The sequence below is a fragment of the Malaclemys terrapin genome, chromosome 1, assembly GCF_027887155.1.
Source record: "Malaclemys terrapin pileata isolate rMalTer1 chromosome 1, rMalTer1.hap1, whole genome shotgun sequence".
NCBI classification, from domain to species: domain Eukaryota; kingdom Metazoa; phylum Chordata; order Testudines; family Emydidae; genus Malaclemys; species Malaclemys terrapin.
Genome location: NC_071505.1, coordinates 28,946,853 through 28,959,927, shown reverse-complemented (window position 1 = coordinate 28,959,927; position 13,075 = coordinate 28,946,853). Strand labels below are relative to the sequence as shown.

General features: G+C 50.4%; 1 protein-coding gene across 1 annotated transcript in view; it reads left to right on the top strand.

The window, feature by feature from the left end:
- Nucleotides 1-13,075, top strand: part of LRRK2 (leucine rich repeat kinase 2) — a 140,905-nt gene that overhangs the window by 59,655 nt on the left and 68,175 nt on the right. Inside the window, exons 15-16 of the mRNA XM_054018958.1 lie at nt 10,954-11,098; nt 11,240-11,379. Coding sequence (XP_053874933.1) covers nt 10,954-11,098; nt 11,240-11,379 — 285 coding nt within the window. The remainder of the gene's footprint in view (nt 1-10,953; nt 11,099-11,239; nt 11,380-13,075) is intronic.

Here is a 13,075-nt window from a genome sequence, read left to right as displayed (position 1 = left end):
CTAGAAGATCACTGGTCCAGATAACACCAGGAGGGGATGTCACAGTGGCACAGGGAGCAAAGGTGTATGTATTGTGATAGATATTCATCAGTTTTAGCCTGGTGACCGAGTAATGGTACTGGTACCCACGGCAGAAAGTAAGCTGTTAGCCCAGTGGCAAGGGCCGTACGAAATAGTTGAACCCGTAGGGGAAGTAAATTACAAGGTGCGACAACCGGGACGTCGAAAACTAGAACAGATATATCATGTCAACCTTCTGAAACCCTGGCATACCCGAGAGGCGTGCACAGTGGTTCGGGAAGACCTACACCCAGGGAACAAAAACCCTGGACAGGTGAGGGTGTCTCCCGATCTAACGATAGCCCAGAAGAAAGAGGTAACTGAGACGATCGCCCAATATCAAGATGTATTCTCAACAAAGCCGGGTCGCGCAACTTGGACATATCATCACATCGTCACGAACCCTGGGGCCAGAGTAACAATGAGGCCCTACTGCGTACCAGCAGCCAAAAGGGAGGAAATAAAAGCGGAAGTCAGGAAAATGCTGGAGATGGGGATCATTGAAGAATCTCAGTCAGTGGTCCAGCCCAGTAGTGTTGGTGCTCAAACCTGATAGCACCACGAGGTTCTGCAATGAGTTCCGGCGACTAAATGAGATATCCCAGTTTGATGCCTACCCTATACCCCGCATAGACAAATTAGTAGACCGTCTGGGGAATGCCTGGTATTTAACGACCCTGGACTTGACAAAGGGGTACTGGCAGATTCCCCTAGCTGAAGATGCAAATGAGAAGACGGCGTTCTCTACACCAGAGGGTCTTTTCCAGTATCCGGTCCTTCCTTTTGGACTGCATGGGGCCTCAGCTACCTTTCAGCGCCTCATGGACAAGTTATTACGCCCCCATGCTAGCTATGCTGCGGCCTACTTGGATAACGTGATGATTCATACCCCAGACTGGGAAACCCACTTGAAGAAGGTGGGGGCGGTCCTTGATACCTTCAGGCGAGCTGGCCTTACGGCAAACCCTGTTAAGTGTGCTGTGGGGTTCACAGAGGCCAAATATCTTGGCTACGTGGTAGGAAAAGGTCTGGTGAAACCTCAACTGAACAAGTTAGAGGCCATCCGAAATTGGCCACAGCCAAGTAGTAAGAAGCAGGTCCGAGCATTCCTAGCGGTGGTGGGGTATTACCGGCGTTTCATTCCCCATTTTGCCACAAGGGCAAGTCCCCTAACGGATTTAGTGAAGGCCCGTGGTCCGGATCCAGTCAGATGGTCTGATGCAGCAGAGAGGGCATTTGCAGACCTATGGACTGCCCTCTGCAGTAACCCCATATTGATTGCCCCGGATTTCACCAAGGAATTCATCCTACAGACAGATGCATCCGAGGTGGGGCTAGGAGCTGTCCTGTCGCAGATGACTGGGGAAGAGGAACACCCAATTCTCTGCCTCAGCAGGAAACTCCTTCCGAGGAAACAAAAATATGCAGTGGTAGAGAGAGAATGCCTTGCCGTAAAATGGGCCATGGAAACGCTGCGTTACTACCTGCTGGGGCGCAGATTTGTCCTCGTGACCGACCATGCCCTTCTTCAATGGATGTAACGGAACAAGGTAAAGAACACAAGGGTAACGAGGTGGTTCTTATCCCTCCAACCTTTCCAGTTCCACATACAGCACAGAGCAGAGGGTCACCATGGCAACGCCGATGGCTTATCACGTGTACACTGTCTGGCGTCCCAAGCTGCCCAACCCTTTGGTGTTGAGCAGGGGGGAGGGATATGTGATAGACCCAGACCAGTTGGGAACAGCAGAGTAGCAGAAGGGAGATATACTGGCCACTGGATGTGTAGTTTTCTGTTCTTCTTCGAGTGCTTGCTCATATCCATTCCATTAGGTGTGTGCGCGCCGCGTGCACGATCGTCGGAAGATTTTCTACCCTAGCAACACCGGCGGGTCGGCTGTGGAGCCCCCTAGAGTGGCACCTTCATGGCGCTGAATATATACCCCAGCCGACCCGGCGCCCCCTCAGTTCCTTCTTACCGCCCCTGACGGTCGTTGGAACTGTGGAGCGCTGCTTAGCTGTTCTCCACTCTCCCTAGCTTAGTTTGTTGTATCACAGTTATAGTTATAGTTATAGTTATAGTGTTTATAGTTAAATAGTTAAATAGTTTAAAAGTTGTTTTAGTTGTTCTAAGTAGTTCAGGGGATTAAGGGGGTCGTCTCCCCCTTTCTCCCCCGGCCGCGGGGCCAGGCTCATGCCCAACGCTCCCGGCTTCAAGCAGTGCGCCTCCTGCGCTAAGCCTATGCCCACGAGCGACCCGCACGACTCCTGTCTGAAGTGCCTGGGAGAGTCCCATCAAACAGATAAGTGCAAGATCTGTAAGGCCTTCAGACCAAGGACCAAGAAGGAGCGGGACTTTCGGCTCCGGCAACTCCTGATGGAGGCGGCACTTAGTCCGGACGCTCCATCTACAAGTCAGGCCCCGGCACCTAGCACCTCGGTGCGCAGTGCCCCGGCGGCACCGGCTATGACGACCACGCGAGTGGCGTCAGACAAGCCTCCCCGGCACCGGACCTCGTCGGCACCGCAAGCAGTGCCTCGGCGCCGGTCATTATCCCCGGGGCATAAAAAAGCCCATAAGACGGGGACATCCGTGCCGAAGATGCCGGCTCCCCCAGTGCCGGGGGTAGAGCCGCGTCCGCCGGTGGAGCACCGGAAACAGGTGCCTCCAGCACCGTCGACTCCGGCGCCGAGGCCGTTGAGTCCGGTGCAGATAGCGTCTCCACCGAGACCGGCGGTGATACAGTGCCTCCCGTCGACTCCGGAGACCTTCGCGGCGGCGAGAGACTTAATAGCTCTCACGGAGCCGGCACCGCCTCAACCACCGGCACCGACTGCACCGTTGACTCGCCCGGTCCAGTCGAGGGGGAAACCTGCCTTGATGCGCCCTCCATCGCAAGGGCTGGAACCTCGGCACCGATCCAGGTCCCGAAGCAGGTCCCCACGCCACTCGCAGTCCCGGCACCGAATATCGCCTCGGCACCGGTCGTACCACGGCCAAGATCTTCTTCGCGGCACCGCTCTACGTCTCGGCACCGATATGATCGTCGGCACCGATCAACGTCGAGACGTAGTTCTCGGCACCGCTACGGTCGACGCTCGACGTCGAGAGGCCGCTCCCGGCATCGGGCATACTCCAGGTCCTCGTCGAGGTCCAGATCCGGCTCCCGGCACCGACGAGGTCATCGGCACCGATCGCGGTCCCGGCACCGTTCGCCAGCACCACGCAGAGATAGATCATCTCCGGACCGGTACCGTGCGGCACCACAGCACACGGGGATCGTTTCATCTCTCTCGGCACCGCCATGGCCGTCAAGATCGGTGTCTCGCTCCTCGGAGGACCTGTCGAGATCGGCATACCCCCCTCAAGGGCAAGCCGAGGAACGGAACTTGGGCCATTGGCAGGAGTTGGCAGAGGACCACTCCCATGGACCATCTCACTGGTCATTTTGGACCCCGTGGGCGTACCACCAGGAGCAAGGGGCTCCAATACCATCGACCTCTCGCTCGGGTCACTCGGTTAGAAGGGCCCCAGAATCCACCATCTCTCGACCTCCGCCAGGGGGCATGGAGGCTTCCGTGTCCACGCCACCTGACACCATAGACCCGAGTACAGGTGATGCTCCGGCCCAAGAGCAGGGGGATCAGGACCCCCCCTTGGATCCAGTACCACCGGAGGCGTCTTCCTCCTCCTCTCCGGATGAGGCAGTGGCGGGCACTTCATGTACGGGTCCCCCTCCGATAGATCTTCGGGCTCACCAGGATCTCCTGCGTAGGATGGCCCGTAATATGGACCTGCAGGCGGAGGAGATAGTGGAAGTACAGGACCCTGTCGTGAACATCCTCGGAGCGGATGCCCCATCGAGGGTGGCGCTACCCCTGATCCGCACGATACAAACCAATGCGGATACGATATGGCAAACTCCTGCCTCTATCCCACCCACAGCGAGAGGGGTGGAAAGGAAGTACTTTGTCCCGTCTAAGGACTACGGGTACTTGTATACCCACCCCCAACCGTGTTCACTGGTGGTGGCATCAGTGAACGCACGAGAGCGCCACGGCCAGCAGGCTGCAGCGCCTAAATCAAAAGAGGCTAAGCGGCTCGATTTGTTTGGCCGTAAGGTTTACTCAGCCGGAGGGCTGCAACTTAGAGCGGCGAACCAACAGGCGCTATTGAGCCGTTACAATTTTAACTCCTGGAACTCTATGGGGAAGTTTAAGGAGTTGATTCCCCAAGAGTCCAGGGAAGAGTTTGGAGCCATGGTAGAGGAGGGTAAGAAGGTGGCTCGGACCTCCTTGCAGGCCTCCTTGGACATAGCAGACTCAGCTGCGAGGACCCTGGCTTCGGGTATCGCTATGCGGAGGATCTCCTGGCTTCAGGTTTCGGGTTTGCCTCCGGAGCTGCAGCAAACCCTACAGGATCTGCCCTTTGAGGGACATGGATTGTTCTCGGACAAGACGGACTCTCGTCTGCAGAGCCTCAAGGACTCGAGAACAATCATGCGCTCCCTGGGGATGCATGTTGTGGGCCCTCAGCGCAGACCATTTAGGCCGCAGCCTCAGCGCTTCTACCCCCCCCCCGCCTCGTCAGAGACAGGACTCGACCCGGAGGCGAGGGCGAGGTGGTAGAAGAAGGTGGGCCGGCCCTCAACCCGGCCAGAACCAGGGGCCACCTAGACCACCTTCAGGCCCCAGGCAGAACTTTTGAAGGTGCGGTCGAGGACGGCGCCCCAGTCATCCCCCAGGATCCAGCCCCCTCCTTTCGGGATCGTCTCTCCCACTTCCACCGTGCTTGGTCCCTTATAACTTCGGACCGTTGGGTCCTCCGCACAGTGGAGAGGGGATACACTATCCAGTTTTCTTCTATTCCCCCCTCCCACCCCCCTTCCCCGTCCCTCTTCAGGGACCCTTCTCACGAGCAACTTCTTATACAGGAGGTTTCCACGCTCCTTGCTATGGGGGCCATAGAGGAGGTTCCAGTAGAGTTAAGGGGCAGGGGATTTTATTCCCGTTACTTCCTGATCCCCAAGTCCAAAGGAGGCCTGCGGCCCATCTTGGACTTGCGCGGACTCAACAAATTCGTAGTAAAGTTGAAGTTCCGCATGGTCTCTTTGGGGGCCATTATCCCTTCCCTCGATCCTGGAGACTGGTTCGCCGCCCTCGACATGAAAGACGCATACTTTCACATCTCAATTTACCCACCTCACAGACGCTTCCTGTGATTCGTGGTAAACATGGTGCACTACCAATTTGCAGTCCTTCCCTTCGGCCTATCCTCGGCCCCAAGAGTGTTCACGAAATGTATGGCTGTCGTGGCAGCGTACCTTCGTCGGCAAGGGATACAGGTGTTCCCGTACCTAGACGACTGGCTGGTACGCGGTCGCACCAAAGAGCAAGTTCAAGCTCACGTCCACAGAATAGTGCACACATTCAACGAGTTGGGCATCCTACTCAACAAGGACAAATCCACTCTAGAACCTACCCAGAGAATAGATTTCATCGGCGCAGTTCTAGACTCCAGACGTGCACAAGCCATCCTGCCAGACAACCGCTTTGGCACCATCACGAGCCTCATTCAAGGACTACAGGCCTTCCCAACTACCACGGTGAGGTCGTGCCTCACCCTGCTGGGTCACATGGCTTCCTGCACGTACGTAACCAGGCATGCCAGACTTCGGCTTCGCCCACTCCAGACCTGGGTTTCATCAATATACCGTCCACATCGGGACAGCCTGAACATGGTGGTCACGGTCCCGAACTCGGTCCTGACCTCCCTCACCTGGTGGCTAGATCACAATGTGGTCTGCGAGGGGATGCCTTTTCACACCCCACAACCCTCTCTGCACCTGGTCACAGACGCTTCATCTCTGGGTTGGGGCGCCCATCTCAACGGACACCATACCCAGGGCCTGTGGACTGCACCCCAGTTAGCCCTGCACATCAATGTTCGGGAGCTGATGGCGGTGCGCCTGGCGTGCCAGGCATTTCTCAATCAACTACGTGGCCGTTGTGTGTTAGTTCTCATCGACAACACCACGGCCATGTTTTACATCAACAAGCAAGGAGGAGCACGTTCGTCAGTTCTATGCCAAGAGGCCATTCGCCTGTGGGACTTCTGCATCGCCCACTCAATCCATCTCACGGCATCGTTCCTCCCTGGAGTCCAGAACACTCTAGCGGACCGACTCAGCAGGTCCTTCCAGACACACGAGTGGTCTATCCGTCCGGACATCATACATTCCATCTTCCGGAGGTGGGGGTTTCCCCAGATAGACCTGTTTGCATCTCGAGACAACAGGAAGTGCCACGTGTTCTGCTCCCTACAAGGTCGAGCTCCGGGCTCCCTCTCGGATGCGTTTCTCCTTCCCTGGAAAGACCACCTGTTTTATGCCTTCCCTCCGTTTCCTCTGGTCCACAAGGTACTGCTAAAAGTGCGCAGAGACCAGGCACAGGTAATTCTGATCGCTCCAGCGTGGCCGAGACAACATTGGTACACCACACTGTTGGAACTCTCGGTTCAAACACCGATCCCGCTTCCATTATGTCCGGATCTCATTTCTCAGGACCACGGTCGGCTGCATCACCCCGACCTGCAATCACTCCACCTCACAGCGTGGCTGCTCCATGGTTCACCCAGGCAGAGCGGCAATGCTCGCACTCTGTCCAACAGATTCTGCTGAGCAGTAGGAAGCCCTCAACACGGACCACGTACCTGGCCAAGTGGAAACGGTTCTCATGTTGGTGCGAACAATGAGCCACGCCCCCGTTACAGGCACCTATTCCTCTCATTTTGGAATATCTCCTCTCCCTAAAACAGCAAGGGTTGGCGATATCTTCAATTAGAGTTCACCTGGCCGCTATATCAGCCTTTCACCCAGGGGAATTCGCGTCCTCGGTATTCTCTAACCCGATGGTCGTTAGATTCCTCAAGGGCTTAGACCGGACGTACCCACAACAGCGTCAGCCCGTCCCGACGTGGGACCTTAATCTGGTTCTCTCCAGACTCACAGGTCCTCCATTTGAACCACTAGCCACCTGTTCACTTTTGTATCTATCCTGGAAGACAGCCTTCCTCGTAGCCATCACCTCAGCAAGGCGCGTTTCTGAACTCAGGGCGCTTACATCCGAGCCCCCTTATACAGTGTTCCATAAGGATAAAGTGCAGCTTCGTCCACATCCTGCCTTTCTCCCTAAGGTGGTTTCTCCATTTCATATCAACCAGGACATATTTCTTCCGGTTTTTCACCCTAAACCACATGCTACTCGCCAGGATCAACGTTTACATTCTCTGGACGTACGCAGGGCCCTGGCCTTCTATATTGACCGCACAAAGCACTTTAGAAAGACGACGCAACTCTTCGTCGCAGTGGCCGACCGAATGAAAGGCTCACCGGTCTCCTCACAACACCTATCCTCCTGGATTACGTCTTGCATCCGGACTTGCTATGACCTGGCAGGTGTCTCAGCACCGCACCTCACCGCTCACTCCACGAGGGCCCAAGCTTCCTCGACTGCTTTCCTGGCTCATGTTCCGATCCAGGACATTTGTAGAGCGGCGGTTTGGTCATCAGTCCACACGTTTACAGCTCACTATGCACTAGTGCAGCAGTCCAGGGACGATGCTGCATTCGGATCAGCGGTTTTGCACACAGCAATGTCTCACTCCGACCCCACCACCTAAGTTGGGCTTGGGAGTCACCTAATGGAATGGATATGAGCAAGCACTCGAAGAAGAAAAGACGGTTACTCACCGTTGTAACTGTTGTTCTTCGAGATGTGTTGCTCATATCCATTCCAAACCCGCCCCCCGTCCCCACTGTCGGAGTAGCCGGCAAGAAGGAACTGAGGGGGCGCCGGGTCGGCTGGGGTATATATTCAGCGCCATGAAGGCGTCACTCTAGGGGGCTCCACAGCCGACCCGCCGGTGTTGCTAGGGTAGAAAATCTTCCGACGATCGTGCACGCGGCGCGCACACACCTAATGGAATGGATATGAGCAACACATCTCGAAGAACAACAGTTACAACGGTGAGTAACCGTCTTTTCCCTGAGTGACCAGAGCAGGGGCTGCTCCAGGCTAATAGACCACCTGACTCCAATTAACCTGCTAAGAGTCAGGCGAGGCAGTTAAGCACTTGACTCTAATTAAGGCCCCTCTGATGCTATAAAAGGGCTCACTCCAGTCAAGCCAGGGGGAGCCAGAGGACAGGAAGTGTGTGTGAGGAACTGGGAGCAAGAGGTGTGCAAGAATCTGAGAGTGAGTAGGCGTACTGCTGGAGGACTGAGAAGTACAAGCATTATCAGACATCAGGAGGAAGGTCCTGTGGTGAGAATAAGGAAGGTGTTTGGAGGAGGCCATGGGGAAGTAGCCCAGGGAATTGTAGCAGTCATGCAGCTGTTACAGGAGGCACTATAGACAGTTGCAGTCCACAGGGCCCTGGGCTGGAACCTGGAGTAGAGGGCGGGCCTGGGTCCCCCCCATACCTCCCAACTCCTGATCAAACATGGGGGGAATTGACCTGGACTATAGCTTCTACCAGAGGGGAAGATCTCTGGACTGTTTCCTGACCCACAGGGTGAATCTGTGAAGCGAGCAAATCCACCAATAAGTGCAGGATCCACCAAGGTAGAGGAGGAACTTTGTCACATTATGTTCACACTGTAAGCACAGATATTTGTGATTTTTAAGTGAGTCTTAAGTGCAGTGGCTAAGAACAGTCAGGAGGAGGTCACAGTTTTGTTACTTTGTTTGCTTATTTTGGGAAAGGGAAATAGGACCAGAAAAGCAGAAGAATGACTACCAGAGAGGCAGCTACAAAACTAGAGCTGGCCAGACTGGAAGCGGAAGAGAAGGCAAAGGATCGCAAGTTTCAAATGTGGCAGGCAGAAATGAGGCTCAAAGAAGAGGAAGCTGCACACAGAAGGGCCATGGAAGAAAAAGAGAGAGAGAAGAAAGAGAGAATAAGAGAACGGAAAGAGAGCAAAAACACCAACTGGACCTGCTAGAGAAGCAGAACCAGAACCCCCCGACCCTGAGTCCCATCACTCCAAAAATCCACAAATGGGAACACTTATGTTCTGCATACAGTGACAATGATATTGCTGAATATCTGACTACTTTCGAAAGGCTGTGTGTAATACATGAAATACCTGATGATAGAGTTCCTACCTTGATTGCGAAATCAACTGTTAAAGCTGAAAATGTATTCAATGGAATACCTATTGAAGATGCTTTAGACTATTGTAAATTTAAATATACTGTTTTGTGAAGTTTTCAGATTACCCCTGAAACATATAGAGTTAAATTTAGGAATCTTAAGAGGGATATTGGTATGAGTAATGGAGAATATGTAAACAAAATGAAAGATTTGTTGGGAAAATGGGTGAGGGGTAAGGAGGTGGCAAGTTTTGCAGTAATGTTGGATCTTGTTGTTCAAGAGCATTTCCTAAGCGTATGTAAGGCTGATGTAAAGCAGTGTCTATGGGACAAAGATGTAAAGTCCTATGGATGAGATTGCTTTTTTAGCTGATGCCTTTGAACAGAATCAGGCATCTATTGAGGGTAGGCCACAGAAACAGGGGTTTAAAACTGGTGGGAAGGGAGGATCCCATTTTGTCCTTGGGAAGAGAGAAGGGGGTTGGGAGCCTAAACACGCTTACGCAAAAATATTCCTCTAACCCTCATCCCAAATCTGCAAAAGTAGAAGAGCCCAAAAGGTCCTATCACTGTAATCCTGTAATTCCACTGATCACCTGAGGAATAAATGCCCTGTGCTAGGAGGAAGCAGGCAGACAATAGTTCATGTTAGTTTTGCTGTCCTCAACACAGAAACCCCCCAAGCAATTGAAACCTATCATATTGGTTCTGTGAGGTTAGCCTCTGCAGAACCAGATATGGAGCATGTTAAGGCTGTCCAAATTGATGGCAGGGAATATTTGGGGCAGAGGGATACAGGGCCCAGATCTCTCTGATTAAGCGGAGTGTGGTTCTAAAGGCCAGTATGTTGCCTGGCCAAATGGCAGAGATTGTGGGGGTGGGGGAAAACAGATTCCTCATACCACTAGCTAAAATCCATGTGGTTTAGTAAGGTTTGGAACGTATTTTGACTGTGTGGGTAATGGAACACCTCCTATTCGACCTGCTCCTTGGTAATGATTTTTTCCATGTAGCTCGGGTTAAAGTATTTGCCTGCAGCAGGAGGGAGTGTTATGTTGGGACCCCCGAGGGAAAGGGTAAGGTCTCAGAAAATGCTGAGAGAATGGGAGAGTCTCTCCTTGATTCTTCTGCAGCAGGGAGAAGCCACATGCTTCCGGTGGGAGAGTGGTTGAGACCAACCCCTGCACTGCAGCTGGAGGCAACACCACATCAGAAAGGGATAGTGATGTAATGCGTGCCAGGGACAGAATTGTCCAGGTTGTTAGCTGCAAGCAGGTTGCAGCTGAACCAGAGATAAAACTGGCTCTAGGGAGCAGAGAGAAATGTGTCCCAGAGGAGAGCCCAGAGAAGGGGCAAGGAATCTCAGAAACCACTAAGGTGGGTAAGGATTGTCTTGTGTTTCACAGAGGCTTGGTTTTTGTTTTGTTTTTTTGACAATGGGGGAAAGTGCATTTTTTTGCCCTTCTTATACTCAAAATGACTGAATAGTTTTTGCTCTAACTTTCAAAAAATATTCACCTTTACAAGATTTCAGCCTGAAAGGTGAATATTGTGGAAAGTTATGAAAACATGAAACAGCGGGTATAATGGAAAGGTTTATGCAAATTTAATTGCAACGATTACTCTCGTAACAGCTACAATTTTACACCTTTTGAGAAAAAAACTGACAAGCAACTTTCCTTATCACATTGAGTAGCAGAGAAAAAAATCTGACCTTATTTTGTATTTCTCTTTTAGTTTATTGGAAATCCTGGCATTCAGAAATGTGGATTAAAAATACTTTCTTCTGTAGTGGAGTGTTCTGGTGCACTACAAATGTTATCCCAACAAGGAGCCGCAGACACTGTACTTCACACACTACAGATGTATCCAGATGATCAAGGTACATAGGAAGATGTCTTGTTACTTAAATGTGAATCTTGTAATAGCCTATGTATCTTTACATCATATTATAAATGTAACATACTAAATTTGTCTCTTTAATTCTGAACCAGTAATTAATATTAATAATCTCTTTTTCTAGAAATACAGTGCTTAGGTTTGAGTCTTCTAGGATCTTTGATTACAAGAAAGAGTTTGTGTATCGCATCTATGCATGTGCTGGCAACAGTTCTGGTTTCTACTTTACGACGATTTAAGGAGGCCGTTGAAATACAGATACACGTATGTAATATGTTTGAGTGTAAAGATGAGAATGAATGAAAGAAAATGGGAACAGGTTTATTTTTAAAAACTTTTATTTGATATGTAAATTTGAAATATCTGTTTCTGATTTTTTGTGTGTGTGTTTGTACAGTGCCTAGCACAATGGGAACATGTTCTATGACTAAGGCTCTTAGTTACTACAGTAATACAAATAATGATAGAATTACTATAAAGCTGAGCAAGTGAACACTTAAAATTAAATCGAACTGTTGAGGTTCCCAAAGTGATGGCTGTCTCAGAAGGCATGAATTCAGTTCAGAATATGCATCCATAAGTATAGATGCTTACCTGAACCCATATGGTCTGCAAAACTGGAATAGAAATCCCCTGATAACAATCCGTCACTCTATCAATCATCATTTTATAATGTATCCATCATAGTTGTATCTGAGCACCTTTTATGAAAAATAAACACAGAATATGTGTCTTTCAGCCCTGGCATCAGCAACAAGCTTAAAGTTATTGATGAGATTTTTAAAAAAATATTGAAGTGTGTGAATGCTGTTGTACTTGAGAAGGTTGTCATGGGACAGTTTATTGAACAGATGGGTTTTGCATATAGTTTTGAATGCAGTGAGGGTGGTACTCAGGCAATGAGTTCCGTAAGTTTTTTTTTTTTTCTGGCTCCTGTAGATGTGAGGCTTTCCCTGCTTGTCATCCGCTTTATTTTTCTAGTGGAATGAAGCCATTGTGTGAGGTCACTTTCTTCTGAGTCCCACTACTTCTGTTTCAGCTCAAGCTAGAAATATCATATCCATGGCCTTCTTTCACAGATTTTTGGCTTTTCCCTTTCAGGTTTAACTTTGTGCCCAGTACAGAAACGGGGAAAAGTGAAAAAAAATAATGTTTGGGGGAGGAAATTACTCAAATAATATTTAGTCGCAATGAGTTTTGAACACAGGTTTTTGTCTATCACTCAGTTTACCCGTTTCTAGTTAATAGCCTCACATTTTACAAATAGAGTTGTTGGGTTTTTCTCTTTAATTTCTAGATTTACTATAAGTATTTTAGCAAACTGGTATTTCAAACTGAACATTATGGAGCAGGCATGCAGGCCGTGTGGTGTGAACACTTCAGTATCTGATAGGGGGCATCTTCACCCACCCCATATGGGGTAACTTGTGTCCTCTGGGCATTAGTAAGAAGCAGTCTTGCTATTTCTGAGCACAGGATCTGTCATTGTGTCTGTCCCTTGCACTAGGATGCAAAAGGGAGGGGAAAGGTCTTCCTTTTTTCTCTCCTGTGTATTTGTTCTATAGTGAGGCACTATCTCAACCTATGAAGACATGTATAACTTTGTTCATGCTAAGAATTAATTCAAATTATGTTCTGTTTTATTTTCTTTCTTATATCTATGAATGATAGTTTGGAGGGAGAATATGTATACATCTAGGGGTAATTTGGAAATTAAGGTTTTCAGCAAAAGTAGTGTTTCAGTGAATTTAAATGCTGGGCCTAAAATGTTGACAATGTTTTATTTATTTTTACATGAAGTTAGGTAATTTCAGTTTATAACAGTGGACCTGGTAATGGACCAGGCCCAATGCTAGTTTTTCAAAACATCAACCAATAGCTGCCACTAACTTACATAAGTGAGTCAAACTAACCGCGACTAAACTGCAACTGAGGGTATATGTACACGGCAGTAGGGAGG